Source organism: Mytilus trossulus, chromosome 1 (assembly GCF_036588685.1).
Source record: "Mytilus trossulus isolate FHL-02 chromosome 1, PNRI_Mtr1.1.1.hap1, whole genome shotgun sequence".
In the NCBI taxonomy this organism is placed as follows: domain Eukaryota; kingdom Metazoa; phylum Mollusca; class Bivalvia; order Mytilida; family Mytilidae; genus Mytilus; species Mytilus trossulus.
In genome coordinates, this window is record NC_086373.1 from 10,666,239 (window position 1) to 10,686,760 (window position 20,522).

At 30.5% G+C, this 20,522-nt stretch overlaps 1 protein-coding gene across 7 annotated transcripts in view; it reads left to right on the top strand.

Moving 5' to 3' along the window:
* LOC134714999 (intraflagellar transport protein 122 homolog) overlaps positions 1-20,522 on the top strand; it is a 37,633-nt gene that overhangs the window by 623 nt on the left and 16,488 nt on the right. Inside the window, exons 2-19 of one of the 7 annotated variants that reach the window (XM_063576816.1) lie at positions 1,644-1,874; positions 3,050-3,126; positions 3,492-3,625; positions 4,114-4,193; positions 4,661-4,696; positions 6,598-6,673; positions 7,089-7,280; positions 7,451-7,589; positions 7,979-8,137; positions 10,020-10,078; positions 12,092-12,235; positions 12,548-12,751; positions 16,213-16,377; positions 17,453-17,572; positions 17,947-18,065; positions 18,735-18,888; positions 19,310-19,471; positions 20,074-20,240. In XM_063576816.1, coding sequence (XP_063432886.1) covers positions 1,644-1,874; positions 3,050-3,126; positions 3,492-3,625; positions 4,114-4,193; positions 4,661-4,696; positions 6,598-6,673; positions 7,089-7,280; positions 7,451-7,589; positions 7,979-8,137; positions 10,020-10,078; positions 12,092-12,235; positions 12,548-12,751; positions 16,213-16,377; positions 17,453-17,572; positions 17,947-18,065; positions 18,735-18,888; positions 19,310-19,471; positions 20,074-20,240 — 2,418 coding nt within the window. Of the gene's footprint in view, positions 1-1,643; positions 1,875-3,043; positions 3,127-3,491; positions 3,626-4,113; positions 4,194-4,660; positions 4,697-6,560; positions 6,674-7,088; positions 7,281-7,450; positions 7,590-7,978; positions 8,138-10,019; positions 10,079-12,091; positions 12,236-12,547; positions 12,752-16,212; positions 16,378-17,452; positions 17,573-17,946; positions 18,066-18,734; positions 18,889-19,309; positions 19,472-20,073; positions 20,241-20,522 lie in introns of those variants that run through there. The other 6 variants (XM_063576834.1, XM_063576842.1, XM_063576852.1 and 3 more) reach the window with 6 other exon arrangements.

The following is a 20,522-nucleotide window of genomic DNA, read 5'->3' on the forward strand; positions in this document are numbered from 1 at the left end:
AATGACGACTTCAGTATGTATATTAAAGAAATTTATCCTGTTGAACTTACTTTAATTAAAGCTTATCCTTTCAATGACCACTGCCCTTTCCGCGATCTTGATATCTATGTTACTAACGGAAAGCTGAATACTAAAATTTATGATAAAAGAGATTATTTTTCATTTCCTATCGTTAATTATCCATTTTTAGATGGTGACATTCCCTTGTCACCATCTTACGGTGTTTATATATCTCAACTTGTACGATTCGCTCATGTATGTAACAATGTTTTAGATTTTAACGAGAGAAATTTATTTATTACTGAAAAGTTATTACACCAGGGTTTTCAATATAACAAACTAGTCAAATCATTTACTAAATTTTATCATCGGTATAAGGACATCAATCATAAATATAGCTCAACATGCAGACTTCTTATACGTTCAGGTATTCACATCCAATTTTTTATGGAAATATTCTTTATAAAGCACAAAGGTGTCAGTATTCACCTCAGAAATTAACAAAACCTTTGAATAGACTTATTAAGAAGGGATATAGTTAAGATACTGTTGTCAGGTCATTAAAGATTGCATATTTTGGCGTTAATATTGATTCACTTATAGGGTCTTTGCATCAGAACTACACACTTTTATTCAAAAACCAGTTGTTGGCATGACACGGGTTATGTTCTTCTCATATATGTAATGATGGTATAATACTAAACCCCTAATGGGAAGGATTGTGCCTGATGTTCATATGATGAAATCATAATCTTTCAGTCAGTTTAATTGAAGTCTGGAGCTGGCATGGCAGTTAACTGCTAGTAGTCTGTTGTTATTTATGTATTATTGTCATTTTGTTTATTTTCTTTGGTAACATCTTCTGACATCAGACTCGGACTTCTCTTGAACTGAATTTAAATGTGCGTATTGTTATGCGTTTACTTTACTACATTGGCTAGAGGTATAGGGGGAGGGTTGAGATCTCATAAACATGTTTAACCCCGCCGCATTTTTTGCGCCTGTCCCAAGTCAGGAGACTCTGGCCTTTGTAAGTCTTGTATAATTTAAGTTAAGTTTCTTGTGTACAATTTGGAAATAAGTATGGCATTCACTATCACTAAACTAGTAAATATTTGTTTAGGGGCCAGCTGAAGAACCCCTCCAGGTGCGGGAATTTCTCGCTACATTGAAGACCTGTTGATGACCTTCTGCTGTTGTTTTTTTCTATCGTCGGGTTGTTGTCTCTTTGACACATTCCCCATTTCCATTTTCGATTTTATTTATATTCAATATGAATCAGGTTTTTGGCATTTACTTATTAAATGTTTTTTGCAAGCAGGTGTATCCCTGATCTAGTATCTGTAACCCTTAACCCACCTAATTTTAGTTTTGGAAAAAAAACGTTTCTTTCTTTAATTAAGTTTATCATGTGCAATTATATATTATCTTACCCATTTGTTTTTATATTTTTGTTAAGTTGTTAAATTTCAAATCAACTGATGGCAACATTTTACTCAGCAACCAACTTTCTGTTTGAAATATGCATTTCTTAAAATTTAACTACACATTTTTAGGCAACCCAATCATTCTGTTACTTAAAAGAAACCTTATTGTCAAAACTGATCATTTATGATTGATTACACACTTTCAATATTTTTCAGCATCTGGGATTTATGCTTTAGACCCGATGGCAGTCAGTTGATTGTTGCTGCTGGTAACCGTGTCCTAGTTTATGACACCAGTGATGGTACCCTGATACAGCCCCTAAAAGGTCACAAAGACACTGTGTATTGTGTGGCATATGCCAGAGATGGGAAAAGATTTGCTTCAGGATCTGCAGATAAAAGTGTCATTATATGGACCAGTAAATTAGAAGGAATTTTAAAGTACACGTAAGTTATCTTAGCTCAGTAAAATTTCAGCATTTACAATAGATGTCAAGGTCACAGGTCAAATAGATCAATTTTCTAAAGTTCAGCACATTCTTGCTTTGATGAGTATAACTTTTAAATAATGGCATTAAGAGCTTAAACAAAAATTGTACACATTTAATGTAAATTCACTTCATCAGTTGACAATTTATGATAAAAATACATAATAATATTGGCAAAATGAAAAAATTCTGACTTAGAAATATCCATCTGAATTTAATTTCAACTTATGTAAATGTCTTATACAATTTGACATTCTTACACATATTTGTAATAACAATTAACACTTTGTTTATTTTAACAATTTAACATGTTTTAGACATTTGATAATGAACTGAAATGTTATGAATTACCACTTTAAGATCAGTTTAAATATGTAATACATGTACCATTATATCTTCATAATGTATTTTTTTCAAAAAGTTATCAGTCACAAATGGTTTGACAAACTTTGACCCTAGCCATTTTTAGTCTAAAAAAAAGATAGATGAAATGAAAGACCACCTGTCGGAAAGACCATACTTTTTTTTGTAGTAGGAATTGTTTTAAAGACATTTCCAATTGTAAATATTTCTTTAAGTCTTTGATTGATATTTTTATTTACCTAAGTCCTGAGCTGCTTACCTCATTACAATGTTTTATGTTATCATTACTACACATTCAAGTTTAAGTAGTTTCTTTCAATGCATTTACCTCAGTGTTTCCAATGTAGTGTTAAAAATTCATCTATGTCCTTGGTTTGAGGAAATTGAAATTAATACACTAATTACTTTTCATAGGCAAATCCAGCATTGTTTGAATATTTGATTTTTGTTGCTTTTATGCCACTTTTAAGCACCACATTTAGGCTATTTCGTGGGGTCAGTTTTTATTGGTGGAGGAAGCCAGAGTGCTGGAGAAAACCACTGACCTTCGATAGAAAAACTTACAAATTAAGGAAATTAAGATTGGAGTCAAGTGCACCCTTAGAGCGGGTTAGAAACTCAAAACCTCAGTGTTGACTGGCTAGTACAGTAGTAACTACTTAGACCACTCGGCCAACGAGGCCCCCATTGTTTGAAGAGGGATTTAATTGATTTACTAGAATATTTAATGTAGAAAGATAACATAAACCTTTTTAATTGATTTATTTTCAGTCATAACGATGCTATACAGTGTTTATCATATAATCCTGTGACACATCAGTTAGCTAGCTGTGCTGTCAGTGACTTTGGTAAGGTTTTTTTCAACAACTTGTTTATTACAAAGATATTGCATATATATACATGTAACTAGATAAGACATGAACAATTTTACACTAGTCATTTTTGGGGCCCATAATAGCTTACTGTTGGGTGTGAGCCAAGGCTCTGTGTTGAAAACCATACTATAATCTATAATGGTTTTTGTCAAGCCTTCAACTTTTGAGGAAAAAGCAAGACATAGTGATCCTATATTCTGTCGGAGGCTGCAGTGTCCACAAATATTCACTCTGTGGTTAAAGTTAATGGCCATTTGAAAAGTTACTAGTCACATGTTACTAATTCCTAACTGAAACAGAAATAACAGGAAGATGTATTTACAAGCATTGTGTTGCAGGTCTGTGGTCCCCTGAACAAAAGAATGTATCTAAACACAAAGTAAACAGTCGTATAACTTGTGCTAGCTGGACAAATGATGGACAGTACCTAGCACTGGGATTGTATAATGGTCTGATTAGTATCAGAAATAAGGTATGGTCTATATTGGTATACTGGTTTAACATATTTTTTGCAATTAAATATAATTAATTCAAATGTACAGATATGGGTTTAAGAATTTTGTTTTTAAAAAAGTATGAAAAAGTGCAGAAAAATTATAGAAATGCATGGTTTTATTTGAAACATGAAAATATTTACTTTCTGAAGAATTTCCAGTAGTATGATATATCTTTTTTAAGAAAACTGTTTCTAGTTTCTAGGAACATTTATATAACTATCTGAAATTTAAAACTGTTTGTACTAACATATGATTATTTATTCACGCCTCCGGATGTGGGAATATCTCTGTTGGTGACCTTCTGCTGTTGTTTTTTCTATGGTCGGGTTGTAGTCTCTTTGATATATTCCCCATTTCCATTCTCAATTTTACGTTATGCCATAATTTATAAAATATTACAAATTGAAAAGTTTTGTCCAGAATGGATTATCTTCGTTCATGTTGATGATATTATATTGTGTAGGGTGGTGAAGAAAAGGTAAAGATTGAAAGACCATATGCAGCAGGAAGTCCTGTATGGTCTTTGGAATGGAATCCTAGCAGGTGACACATATTTAAAATATTTCAAATACATACAGATTTAAGATTATTTTAGCTTTTTTTCAATTATCATGCTGTTTATGCTGTCTGGTAAATCATGTTGCATGAGACTTTTTATAAATGGTTCACAGTGAGGCTTGAAAATAACTGTATTGAATGGAGTAATTTACTGGATTCAATAGTAATTTGTATTGACAATTTTATTCATGCATAGCACTAGTAAAATACAATAATATCAGCCTTTAGCATAAAATGTAACAAAAAGGACCCTTAAACTGAGTAAGAAGCCTTTACTTTTATATTTACAAAATGTATGTCAAACTAAGTTGTCTTTGTTATATTTGGTACAACACTTTGCTAAAGATTAGTGCTTGCTTCAGACCTAATAAAAAAAAATGAAGATACACAAATATAACAATCAAAGATTTCATATGATTACCAGTGATATTGTAATAAGAATTATGTTACAGAAAAGGTGCAGTTACTCCCCATTCACATTTCTCAAAGTAAGTGGTGTGTAATGGGACAGGGTCATAGGCTAGATTTACACATGTGTTTGCTAGATGTGTCACACACAACATAATTGTTTCACTATGCAAAGCTTTCATTCTAGGAGTTTACAAGTTTTACTTTTATATGACCAAAACTAAATAAAATACTGTAATTTGTAATAAAATAAACTGCTATTATACATCTTTCGAAAGGCTCAATTAAAAAAAGTTAAATGATTACAGATCCTTACAAATACACTTTATTGTAAGCACACAATTGTATGCATTGTAATAAGGGGTACACATATAGTACAATGAATACAAATAAATGGTAGAATTGTATTGTTGTATTTCATTGTAATAAGGGGTACACATATAGTACAATGGATACAAATAAATGGTAGAATTGTATTGTTGTATTTCATTGTAATAAGGGGTACACATATAGTACAATGAATACAAATAAATGGTAGAATTGTATTGTTGTATTTCATTGTAATATTAATAAGGGGTACACATATAGTACAATGGATACAAATAAATGGTAGAATTGTATTGTTGTATTTCATTGTAATAAGGGGTACACATATAGTACAATGAATACAAATAAATGGTAGAATTGTATTTTACTGTTGTATTTCAGTGGTTTTCTAACCACATTATAAACCATAAAACTTTGATGCACCAATCCATGGATGACAATTATCATGGATACCCTTATTTATTTTTATATTATCAGTCCTCATACAAAAAGTGAATCAGAATATGATTGATAGTTTTGTCTGGGAGAAGACAAGCTGATTTCTCTTCAATTCGACATTTGTAAGAATGTCACGAAAAATGAATTAAGTGTATTTCAATATGCACTTGGAAATAAATGATTATGGAAACTTTTAAATTATTAGATTTCACATTGTATTTTCTGTTTTTCTTTAACCTATGCATCATATGGACAGCTGTTAAAGTAATGTAATTTTTGAGAAACCCTTATTCTAAACACAGTAGCCTTTAGTAAAAGTGTTATTTTATTTCCCCTTTGTCAAGTTAATGCCCAGAGCAGAAATTAAAGTCAGTATTGGCAATATGAAGCACTAAATGATAAGTTAATTCGATGCTCCAGGTAGTATTAAGTGAGAAAAATATATCTCCAACTATCATATGCTGCTTCACTTGCTTTACCCACCCAATGTTAAGTTTCTACCCTGGTTGAACTATTTAGTATCGTCTGAATTAAATCATTATTATTTATCAGTCTTCTTTGTATCAGTATCACTCTGCTTTGACATCTCTTCATAAAAATGCTTATCACAGCTTTGTGACTTCCAATATGCTTGACCCAGGCTTATCCCAAAACTAGGAATGTTGACCCTATCATTGATAAGTTTGAGCTAAACTTATCAGTCCTCTTACAGTTTGCTGGTTTAGCAATAGAAGAACTATTGTTTATATCAAGAAAAAACAATCCTCTAAACTGATTATCAGATTCTATCATACACATGTACTGTGAAATAGCAGCTGCCTTTCTCAATAAAAATCATTGTTCAGCTTATATGCTGCTCTCACTCTTCATATTGTGACACGCAGATATACAGAAAAGAATATTTAATACCACTGGGACCAATTTTTTGTTCAGTCTTATTTTTGCCTGAATTAAAGTTTTTGATACATTATCATAAAGTTAACTGATGACAGTTTGGTTTTAGTAACTTGACACAATTAAATTAAAACTGTTGCATCCTACCTCAGTGTACCTGCTTTGTTCTAACATTTCACACAGACTTGACTATTTGATTTAAAGTTTGAGATTTATTACAATATTTACAGTACAAATTGATTTTGTAGAGATGAACCCTATGTTATATTGTCTGTTGCTTTGTAGAGATGAACCCTATGATATATTGTCTGTTGCTTTGTAGAGATGAACCCTATGATATATTGTCTGTTGCTGATTGGGGACAAAGACTGTCTTTCTATCAACTCTCAGGAAAACAGGTAAGATCATTCTAGGTTTCTCAACAGAATAAATGTATGAATTTTCTATAAAATCTGCTTTTCCTCTATTGAAATAATCTCATTTACAAAATAAGCCGTCTTTATACCATTTTGATTAGAAAGGAGTAGCTTGAAGTGGTCAAGTAATTATTTAGTCATGTAATTTTCACTATTTGCTTTAGGAATTATATTATTATAATTTTCACATGAGATACATAAGTCTTTTTCAGTCAATGTTTTAACATTCAAAAATTTTCTTCACAAAGAAAGCTAGAATGTAACAAAGTTTAAATGAGCAAAACCTAAACCAGTAAGTATTTGAATTACATTAAAGATATCATTGAAGATACAGATAGTGTGTCTATATGTTCAATTTGTCAAATCTTTTACTCATATTACTGTTTTTGTGTTTCAGATAGGAAAAGATCGTGCACTTGGTTACGACCCTTGTACACTAGGTTGGTTTTCTAAAGGAGAATATGTTGTAGTAGGAGGTTCTAACAAGCAGTGCTGTCTTCATACCAGAGAGGGAGTAAAGCTGGGTATTATTGGAGAGCAGGAGTCATGGGTGTGGTGTGCCGCAGTCAAACCAGATTCAAATTATGTGGTAATTATTATCACCCATAATGCAATTTTTCAAATGACAAAATTAGATTCTGTTTAGTTTTTTTGCAGATTAAATTAACATGTAAGACCATGAATTTTTTTTGTAAACGCATTTGTATTAAATCTTTCAAAATATGCAATATTATACAGGTCTTCACAAATTTGTTTTAGGCTGTTGGTTGTCAGGACGGTACTATAGCATACTACCAGTTAATATTCAGTACAGTACATGGTTTATACAAAGACAGATATGCTTACAGAGATAATATGACTGATGTGATCATACAACATCTAATCACAGAACAGAAAGGTTAGATTTAATAACAAACAAAAACCACAATACATTGTCTAACCTCTTTCCACCATTATATTAATGGGTTTCTGCTTAGATCCAAATAAACTGCCTAATGTGTGGTATGATTTGGATTAAATAAGATTGCTATATCTTTAAAATGCTGCTTAATATTACAAATTGTACACTGTTTGAATTCATACATGTTGTTGAATTATAATTACCTTGGGAGTCGGGAACATTCTATGTTCTCCAACCCACTCCGTTTTTCCATCCAAACACATATATATAAAGTTCAGATGTATTTTATCTTCTGTATCTCTAAGATAAGAATAGCCACAAACAAGTTGTTGACTCAAAATGTTAAAAAAATGTAATTGCCACTCCAGTTTATAATATTTCACCAGTGAAAGGAGTTACTCAGATGCATTTGATGAAATCAATGACCCAGATTTTGGACAGTATTTATTATGATGAATCTGATGTTGAAGAAGATGATGACAGGGCTGCTTATGAGATCAAACGTGCTCTAGGGACATTAAGTCCTATGTTCAAAACTGCTAGAGGTTCATTGTTCATCTGATTGTTTAATATTTGCTACTTTCCATTGTTTATATTTTTAGATCACCTGGCCCACAGGGCCAAGTGAGCTTTTCTCATCACTTGGTGTCCGTCGTTGTCGTCCTCTTTCTTGTCCTGGAACTACTGGGTCAAATTTAACCAATATCATTGGGGTATCTAGTTTAAAAAATGTGTCTTATGACCCAGCCAACCAACCAAGATGGCCACCATGGCTCAAAATAGAACATAGGCGTAAAATGTAGATTTTGGCTTATAACCCTGAAACCAAAGCATTTAGAGCAAATCTGACATTGGTTGATTTAATGAAGTCATTATTTATCTGTTATGAAATTTTCAGATCAATTGAACAACTGGTTGTTGGGTTGCAGCCCCTAATTGGTAATTTAAAAAAAAATAATCTGTTTTTGGTTATTATCTTGAATTCTATTATTGATAGAGACAAACTGTATACAGCAATAATGTTCAGCAAAGTAAGATCTTATAATAAGTCAACATGACCACAATGGTCAGTTGATCCTTTTATAGTCAATTTTTAACAATTTTCGTTAATTTGGTAAATTTTTGTAAATTTTTACAAAATATTTTCCTCTGTATCTAAAGGGAAACATATGTAAAGTCTATATAGATAGAGAAAATTGTAAGTAGCAAGAATGTTCAGTAAAAGTAAGCTCTACAAACACATCACACCATACCAAAACACAATGTTGTCATGAATCCATCTGTGTCCTTTGTTTAATATGCACATAGACCAAGGTGAGCGACACAGTTATAATTTCTGTTAATGTTTCTGTTAAGCATGGATTCTTCATGTTCGGCTATAATTTTCTATCCATGTGTCTTTTTCCATGAAATTAAGATAGACTGTTTATATACCCATAATGTAAATCTTTGTGCTTCTTTCTTAAATTGAATATACAAATGTATATATATATTAGAAAATATAAGATGCTGAAAACCATATTATTTTAGCTTACATTTTAAAATATTTCTTGAAGATTTCATTTCATGACTATTAATCTTATTCCTATTTGATAGTTCATAGTTGACAAGTCACTTTTACTAACCAGTGTACTCATAAGAAACATATCTCTAAGTCAACAGGTTATTAATCTAAATTTTAAACTGTAACTGAAAGATATAGGATTAATAAACCATATTTTGAATGGCACTAACTGATCATGAAGATATTATGATACACCTTGTAATAATATATAACAGGCTATTATTTGAACTTGGAATTATTTTTGATTATGGAATTTGCATAATTTCTTGTGTTTAATTTTTTTAATAAATTCCATGTTTATTTGGTATTATAATCTTTTGAGTGGTTAACAACACTTTCCATACAATGTATTTTGGTTAGATAGTGTTGTGCGCAGCACAGTACATTCTATTGAAAATATACTATCTTCTTTGTAATAGAAAGTGTTGTGCGCAGCACAGAACATTTCAGTATAGAATAAACATGGAATTTATTAAAAATTTCAATAACAAGAAATCAAGCAAATTCCATAATTAAAAATAATTCCAAGTTTAAATAATAGCCTGTTATATGACTAATGTTGTAAGAGAAACTTTCTTGTCATGTGATATCACACACACAGGAAAACTAATATTGAAAAATTAATGAAAAGTAATTTAACTAAAGACATGTTTTTATTTTATTGCATAGTTTTGTCAATTTGAAGTTGATTCAAATAAAAGATTGTCACTATATTTGATTTTATATCACAATTCAGAACAAGTGTGGACATGTATAGCAGATATAATTGTTTGTTCTCTCATATTAATACAAGATATATACTTTTTGTTTCTTACAGTATTGTATCAATCTTATTTAATCTTTTTTTCTTTCTATTCTCACAGTAAGAATTAAATGTCGTGATCTAGTGAAGAAAATAGCTATATACAGACACAGACTAGCAGTAAGTATCAGTTCAAGCATGTCAATGTTTTACCATTAGAAATCTGTTATGCATAAAAGTATTCTAAGTTAAGTGTCATTTTAAATTACACATATCATCGTGTCATATGTATTCGTATCATCCATATTTCAACAATTTCAATTTCACACGCATATGTTGTGGCAGGTTTTTTGGTTTTTATATTTGGGACAACAACACCACTACAACTTGACAACCTTTAAACATATTCAAAGTTGCTTTAAAAAACGCTAGAACTAATTTAATAAAACTGACCAGATTCACCATTTTTATATAATGCTAATAATATGCCTGACTAGAATAGTTGTTGAGCAATATTCTGAGGGGTTACATGAAGTATAGCTATATCATCTCCCTGTTCTACATTGGATCTTCAAGACATGTGACTGTCATGTGTTTTTTTTTACATTTTAATTACAAACCAAAGCATCAAAATTATCATGGTTCTTATATGAAATGGCTGTTCAAAATCCATTTATTCAATATTATTGACAATTCTTCTTATACATCCTTGATACATGAAGATGAAAACAGTCTTTAACTTTTTTCATTTAACTCTAAATTGTAAAAACTGCATTTTGTTTTCAAACAAATAATGTCCTTTGTAGAAACCCAGTGTCAATCAGGAATAAATAAAAATGTAACAATTTCAGCACATGAAACACCAACCTAAAACTTTTTACTATTTATTTTTAGAACTAAAAAGTATTGAATAACCTTTATTATGATTCAAGCATTCACCAGAACCAAGTCATTTCCTGTCCATCTATTGATCCAAGTTTTAATTCATACAAAAACACATGATGCTATTTTTTTGACATACGAAAATCGCACAGTAGTCAGAAACAGTTAAAAATCGAAGTAAGCCTTGACAAAAAAACTTGATACCTAAAATCATTCGATAGGACATGCTTTTTCAAATTTGAGTAAACACATGAATAAAATCTCAACAGTTAAAACTGTTCTTAGTACGAAAACACATCACATGATGATATGAAGTTGAATGTCATTGTAAATTACACATATGAAGTTGACTGTCATTGTAAATTACACATGAAGTTGAATGTCATTGTAAATTACACATGAAGTTAAATGTCATTGTAAATTACACATATTTTAAGTTAAATGTCATTGTAAATTACACATATGAAGTTAAATGTCATTGTAAATTACACATGAAGTTGAATGTCATTGTAAATTACACATATTAAGTTGACTGTCATTGTAAATTACACATGAAGTTGAATGTCATTGTAAATTACACATGAAGTTAAATGTCATTGTAAATTACACATATTTTAAGTTAAATGTCATTGTAAATTACACATATGAAGTTAAATGTCATTGTAAATTACACATGAAGTTGAATGTCATTGTAAATTACACATATTAAGTTGAGTGGCATTGTAAATTACACATATGAAGTTAAATGTCATTGTAAATTACACATATGAAGTTGAGTGGCATTGTAAATTACACATATGAAGTTAAATGTCATTGTAAATTACACATATGAAGTTAAATGTCATTGTAAATTACACATATTAAGTTAAATGTCATTGTAAATTACACATATTAAGTTAAATGTCATTGTAAATTACACATGTTAAGTTAAATGTCATTGAAATAAACTCATACCAGGAAGAAAATTTAATATTTTAAATTACACATACAAAGTTAAATGTCATTGTAAATTACACGTATGAAGTTACGTGTCATTGCATTAAAATTACACATAAAGTTAAATGTTGTTATAAATTACAGGTAAATTTTAATGTCATTATAAATTACACATAAAATTAAATTTCATTGATAACTACCAAATATGAAATTATATACATTATTGTTAATTGTACATTTGCAGTTAAAAGTTGTTGTAAATTACATGTATCAAGTTAAGATAAAGTTATGTTTAGAAAAAAATTACATGTAAACTTGAGAAATACAATGTTTTGTTACTGAATGATAATGATAGATTTGATTTAATTGTTTTAGGTTCAGTTACCAGACAAGATTGTTATATATGAACTATATTCTGATGACTCAGCAGATATGCATTACAAAGTGAAAGAGAAAATAAACAGGAAGTTTGAATGTAACCTGCTGGTTGTGTGTTCACAAAATATCATACTATGTCAGGTAATATAACATGGGAAATAGTTAGGGACAACCTGGTACTTGTCTATTAAGGTGTAATACCACCAAATCATAGTATGTCACATTCAGATTCATACAAAAAAGGATTAAAAAAAAATCTCTTCAATTTGACAGTTGTTGGAAAATAACCCTGATTTCCATTACAGAAATTTTATCATTATTTTTCATGGGTACTTGGTTCTGCTTCTTAATGAAAGTTTTAACTTAATAAAGAAAATTGTTACTAGAATGCAGAATAGTTTACATTTAACATGGAGATTTACTATTGCTTCATGTATGTATAATGTCTTTCAGGACAAGAGATTACAGTGTTACTCATTCCAAGGTGTAAAGGAACGAGAATGGATGATGGAGTCCTTGATACGATATATCAAGGTTATTGGTGGCCCATCTGGCCGTGAAGGCCTACTGGTTGGGCTGAAAAATGGACAGGTAAATTGTACTGACATGGCACCACATGGCAGTGAGGGGCTAATTGTGGGCCTTAAGGATGGACAGGTAGGGTGGTCTTTCTATGTGTTTAGATGTGGCACCTGTGTGATCTTTGTAATAAGAAAATAACAGTAAGTATATGGACATGAAAACAGAGATCAGAATAAGATTGTCAGGAATTATCAGGGATTTTAATTTTTGATTAAGTGGAAAATATTACATATAGATATTGCTTTTCTGTTAAAAGTAAATATGGTTCAAGTTTGTAAAATTTATAAAAGAAAACTAAATCACAATACGAATACAAATTGACAAGGGGGGCAGTTTACAGTTTATTGTCTGGCCTCGACAAAGTCATGAAGGCAAGTCTTAGGTGTATTGTGTCAGCTTCAACATTGATGTTGGCTGCATTAACAATAGTTAAAGTTTGGTTAAGGTCATATAAGGGGAACTTCTAATGGTAAGTAAATAAAATATTACAGGACATATAAACAGGTTGTTTGTTCACTTCTGGTATATTAATGTTTGGTCCTCACTCCATGAGTCATTGTCCATAGACTTTGAAACTATGCAAAAGTTTCAAAATTTAATTGGTGAAAAATCATTATGAAATTTAATGAATATCATATGATTCCTATTATATTTTTATTTGCATACTGCTGCTTAGATTTTCAGCAAGGTCATGATGAGAAACTAAAAATGTATTGTGAAAGTACATAGATTATAAATAATTACTGTGGATTTATTATTCGTTGGATACCAATTTTTGTGGATTTCATGGGTATAGGTAAACCATGAAATTAAATGTTCAACAAATAAAAAAAATTCCATGGGCTTGTATGCAGACCTCTGCAAAACCAAGAAATTAAACAGGTTTTCCTTTATTCACGAAAGCTGGTACCCATGAAAATAGACGAATCCACAGTATATCACCTAAAAACTAGCTTTATAGTCATACCTTATATATTTCATTTTCATGTTCTTATTTATTTCAATAAAGTTGAGACAAATTAATCTGAAAAAATAATATAAAAAAACAAAGTGAGCAATGAATAAGCCATTATGTAATAAACTTTATTGGTTTCTTGCAATAAATTTTGCTTTTGTGGACACAAAAAACATTTAAAGCATTTATTTATAAAATGCAGTAAGTTATTTTCTTATTATAAAGCTTTCTCTATTCAGTTTTATAACTGTCAGTATTGATATATAAACAGATATACCTACATAATATTTTATCAATGTATACATACACAGCTAACATGTTAAAATACATTAAAATCATCAATACTAATTTGTTATACAAACTCTATTGAAATGTCTACCTGTTGTCTAAGGACGAGTCTACGTGATATTTAAAGACGATGTAATGTTTATTATAGGATTGCGGTAGTGAGGTATATCTGTTTGGTAAATGTGTGGGGAGTGATTCAGAATATCTGTTATAGTTCTGTATCCATAGCAACCTAGTAGACATTTCATCAACAAATTCATCATTAACTTTAAATCTAACCTCATTTCTTGTCTCTTTGATCTTTTAATTTCAAGAAACTGAAATATTCTTATCAAATCTTATTTTCAATTTGTGTGTTTCTTCAATAGATGTTTTAAAAAAATGAAATGTGTTTTTTTTTCTTAATAAAATGGAACTCAACTATAACAGAATAAAATTTGATGGTGGTCAGTATTTGGTGAAAAATGGGACAAGTTGTTTTTAATGTAATAGTAGAGTGAAAAAAATAAAACACATCAGTTTACAATTGGTTAGCACAATATATCTCTTTCTACAAAAGATAAGTTCAATTCAATATCTTATATATTGAATAAGCGTTCAAAATGAAAGAAGTAAGTTTCAGTTTTCATTGTACAATGTATATGCTCAGGATATTTATAGACTATGAGTCTAGTAGACCTTAGGTATCAAATGTATTATGTATCTTCAGTATAGTACATAATTAAATGACATATATAAAAATTATATACTCAAAGCATCCACAATTTTAGTCTTATACTCTTGCATATTTACAAGTGTGGGCACACTTCCTTTAATGTTAAATATCAAAAGCAAGTACATGTTATGCAATGAATTAACACAAAAATGACAATACATTTTGTACCAATAACCAATTGTTGGGCGTAGGAATGACATGAAATGCGATAAAAATTCTCATGTCACTAGCTTGGCAGCTATATTTTCAGGACATTATCTAAACTTTAGCCTTTATCTTGTAATTAAACGTATTGCTTGCTGTGATTTCTTTATATTTTATTTCTTTTCTGTAAACTTTTGCCATATTTAGTCAACTCTGATCAATGTTTTATCAAAATTAAGTTAACTTGTGCATTGTAGATTTTGAACAAGAACTTTGTGGTACAGTTATCTCCCATATTGTACCTATTTTTGTCTGATTTGCACAGTGAAAGATGGAGGATTCTGTGTGACAGGTGGTGGAGAGTTAGGGAACTAATTGTGTATTTAACTCCTTTATTGGGTTCAATCCTGATCAATTTTTTGTTTTTCATTTGTATTTCTTGAACATGCCATCAGCAGTTAAATCTATCATGATATGATTTCTTACTAATATGCATATGCTGAAATAAATTTTAACCCTTTGGATGCCTGTTTTAAGGTATTTTGTCTATCAAATTGAGCACCTCAAATGTGGGAATCCCCTATAAATCAGGAAAGTTTTAAGGTCTGAATGACATCATCAGCTGTTTTCACACAAAACTTATATATATATCTATAATACTAAAATTACGAGGTCCAATTTGTCAGCCGTCATCACGTGAAAACGACGAATCAAAGAATTCAACTTTATATACAACTTATATAGTACAAAGGTGTAGATTGAAAATTACACCACTCCAGGCCCTTTTGTTTTCCACGTAATTAATATTGCCAATAATTAAGAAGTTCCGGGTCGAGTCCGATACCGATACCAATAGTATAATCACCTGTTACTTATTACCTTATCTGTACGTTCCGCATCTGACAGGGGCACCACCAAACAGTGTATGCAGGATTAATATGATATATACACGGGTCATAATCACAGGGTTGACACTACCAAATTGTCAAATTGTTACCTATTGTACTATTTTAATCAGTAAGACTTTCTAAGATAACAATACGATTACTAAACATCTGGACTAAAAATAAGGCGTATAGGTACAGTTTTCAATTTGTTAGCGGGCATGAGTGACGTAAAACAGCGAATCAAAGAATTCAACTTAATTTATAACTAATATAGGACAATGCTGTTGATTAAAAAATACTCCATTCCAGGACATTTTGTTTTCCAAATAATTAGTATTTATCATGACCAATAATTGATAAGTTCCAGTTCGACGGGTTCAAACAGAAAGATTTGAAAGCAGAGAAAACTGTGTATCTTATAATCGGCATGATTTTATCAGATGACAATACTAATACTAAAGTAAGGCTTGCGCATATTTATATACTTTAATTCAGTCACGGACCCGCGATGTCACGGGTGTGTTCTAGTATATATATATTTTTGCAGATAATGAAGATATTTGTTGACAATGCATTCCCGATCATGTTACTGAAACAGAGTACATCTGTGAGATGTTTAGATATGAGTGCCACCAGAACCAAGTTAGCTGTTGTTGATGAACATAATACATGTCTTGTGTATGATCTCAACACTAAAGATCTACTCTTCCAGGTATACTTTAATTTAAATATGATAAAAGGTAGTGGCTATATACTATTGAAACATGGGTTAAAATGCATTATTCTTGCATTCTCATTCATTTGTTTTCTTAACTGTTAAGTTTGGTCTGTTATTGATTTGAGATGTAATGTTTGTTGATACAGAAGAAAGTATTCATACAAAGGATTATTAAAGTTTGATTTCTTGGTCATGACACTTATTAAATTCAACAAGGATATACAAAAGAATTATTATAAGACAAATAAAACAATTTTGTTTGAAACAAGTTATATTTATTTCAATAAAAACATACCTGATAACACATTCTAATGTAACTTTCATTTTGATTGGATAACGTCACTTATTTACCTAAGATCAATTGACAATTGATGCTATGTGACATACCACAAACGCAGACAGCATATGACAGATTTTAAATACATGTTTTAATGTTGTTTTCTGTCAGTCTCATTAGAATGGAGATATCAATATTGTATTTTAAGCTAACACGTCGCCAGTAAACTTAATTTGCGACCATCAAATCCCCAATTGATGCCGTCGGAGCTTAAAATACAATACAGTTATCTCCTAAATGTGTGTATTTAAAAATTCAAAAATATATGACAAAAAATAAACCCCCTCAGAGTTTGATAATTAAAAATTTAGGAATTTTGGGAAATTTGATTATGCAAACAGCTAATGATTTTTAATAATTTTCGTGAACTCTTGGAATTTTGAACTATTTATCAGTTTGACTATAAGAATAAGGTATTAATCTAGAGAGCAATTTGATTTGAAGAGGCAATTGATGTAACACACACTATCAAATGACCATGATTCAGCAATGAACAAGTGTCACTATATATCATATGTCAAGCTTGAAATTACCTGATTTCTTGGAAAAGTGATCGAATATTGTTAATGGACAAAAAGAACAAAATGTAAAGAAAGACAACCACTGATTTAGGTTACTGACTTGGGACAATGATCCCTGATAAAATTATCCCCATGCAAATCGTTAGAATCTTTAACAGTTAGAAGTAATTCATAGCTATGTTTATTTTATTTTGTTATTCTATATTGACAGGAGCCTAATGCTAACAGTGTTGCCTGGAATACTCACTATGAAGACATGTTGTGTTTCTCTGGAAATGGTTTACTAAACATCAAAGCTAGTAACTTTCCAGTACACCAACAGAAACTACAGGTAAAATAACATGCTAAATTGTGAGGTACCAATTGAAGTTACTGAAAACTATGATTTTTTAGTCGGTGTGGATTATCCTTTTAAAGATTTTTTTTTTAAATCTATGTAGGAGTAAACAGCTTAACAATAAAAATTTTTTTAATGCACAATAAATAATATCTAAAGATGTCTATGACATTATTGTTACAGTAGTAAACTTAGTTTCTAAGAAGTTCTCTTATAGCCATTTTCTTTCAGTCTATTTTTACTTTTTTATGATGATTTCTTTTAGTGAAAATGAATAGATAACTGATATGTATTTTTACAATATTGGAAATTAATGTTTCTTACACAGATGTGTCATTGCTCTAACTATTTTTATTTTGTTATTTCAGGGTTTTGTTGTAGGGTTTAGTGGATCTAAGATATTCTGTCTGCATGTGTATTCTATGTCATCAGTAGACGTGCCTCAGTCAGCACCTATGTATCAGTACCTGGAAAAGAAACATTTCAAGTAAGGCATTACAAACTATTTCAAGTAAGGCATTACAAACTATTTCAAATTTCATTGCTTTACTTGTTATTGTTGTTGATGTTGTTTTGCTCTGGGATAAAAAATGTATTTTTATGATAGATGGTATAACATGTTTACACATACTAGCCAATATTGTCTGGCATTGACAAACAGTTATTTTAAAGGGAACTGTTAGGTTGCTCAGTTATATTTAGTAAACTGATATATTAGCATTGGCACATCTCATTTCCATGCAGAGTATACTAATTTCTTTAAAAGCATGATGAAAGGGGATTGTAATAAAACATGAAACTAATAAACTACATTATTATTACAATCTATGTTTTCATGATGTTTTGCCTAAAATATTACATCTTAGGTACATACGCTTTTTCCACCTGTCTGCATTGGTATGGAGTACAGAATGGCAAAAACTTCTATCTTGTCTTATCTCTCCTCATGGGGGCTGACATACTGTTTCATTTGACTCATTGGGATTTTTATTGTACAATCTGTAGCCAAAAGAAGATGAGCATGTGTATATTGTACGATTACAAAATAACAAACAAGATAACGAATTGAGGGGACAAGGGCAGTGGATTGCTGTGAGCAGTAAATGATTTTTGAATTGATTTTTTCTTGCATCATTTCATTTTGTTAACTTTACAGGGATGCATATAAAGTTGCCTGTTTAGGGGTAACAGAAGGAGATTGGGAAGCATTAGCTCACGAAGCCCTTGAAGGATTAGATTTTGATACAGCAAAGAAAGCCTTCATTAGGATTAGAGACCTGAGATATTTAGAACTTATTCACAGTATAGAGGTAATATATCATTTGAAAAAAAATCTGGTTGCAAATCTTATTGCTTTTAACATAAAATGTTTATTAGACAAAAAATATTAAACACAAACAACAATCAATTTTGAAGTAAAATCCAAAAAGAATTGGTTTCTTTGGTTAAATTAATTGCTAAAAAAACTTTAAAAAATAAGAATTTTTTGTGATTATTTTTTATTTCTATTAAAATTGTGCAAAAGTAAAAACTGTATTAAGTATCAATAGCAATTTTTGTATGCATCAATTCCAGAAATTCTAATAATTGGTCTCACATATTTTTCCATCGTTCAACAATCAAAACAATAGTCAATACATATGTGCAAAAATTCCTGATTTACTGTTCTTTTTAAAGTGTTTGTAAGCATTTTTAGAGTTCATCATTATATTTACCTTTCTTTGTATTCAGGAAAGGAAGAAGAGGGGTGAGAATGATAACATGATATTCCTTGCTGATGTATACAGTTACCAGACTAAGTTCCATGAAGGAGCCAAGCTATACAAGAAAGCTGGACAAGAACAAAGGGCTATGAATATGTATACAGACCTCAGAATGTTTGATTATGCCAAGGTAACAAATCTAATACCATTATTTAGGAGCTGTTTTTTTTTTTCTCAGTGATTTTACATGTCAACAATATCTATTCAGAAAACATCTGTATACTGGTAAACCATAGAGAACTGACAATCTAAATTAAATTAAAAATGACTTTTTATAAAATGTAGTGTTATCTTTCTACTCTACGTTGACAATGTGGTTTCATCTCAAATCTTAATTGAGTAGTATTGCAAGTTTTCTTTCAGATGGTGGATGATTCTCTATGTTAAAACTACGGCTTCTCGATCAACAAAAACTGGCCATTATGATATATAGTCATTGATGCTGAAAGTGGCATCAAGTACTAAAAGTCAATCAAACTATCTTTTTTATATATATATCACATTCTTAGATATGTAAGTGTATAGTCAAATTATCCAGTGAATGAAATGTTTCCAAGTAATTTTGTAAATGTAAGGGAATAATTATCTCATTTGAAGAGCTTTAATGAATAAATTGTTTGAAAATAATTGTAAGATGTTTAGATTTATCTAGAATTTTGTTATGACAGAAAACCTGGTTGTTGTATAAAAGACCGTGTCAAACCTGTGTCATGTAATTCAATATTATTTTAGGAATACATAGGTTCTGGAGATCCATTGGACAAGAAGATGTTGATTACAAAACAGGCCGACTGGGCCAAGAGTAGTAATGAACCTAAAGCTGCAGCGGAAATGTACATCTCAGCCGGTGAATTCTGTAAAGCTATTGATATTATAGGGGACCATGGATGGGGAGATATGTAAGTGTAAGCTATTGATATTATAGGGGACCATGGATGGGGAGATATGTAAGTGTAAGCTATTGATATTATAGGGGACCATGGATGGGGAGATATGTAAGTGTAAGCTATTGATATTATAGGGGACCATGGATGGGGAGATATGTAAGTGTAAGCTATTGATATTATAGGGGACCATGGATGGGGAGATATGTAAGTGTAAGCTATTGATATTATAGGGGACCATGGATGGGGAGATATGTAAGTGTAAGCTATTGATATTATAGGGGACCATGGATGGGG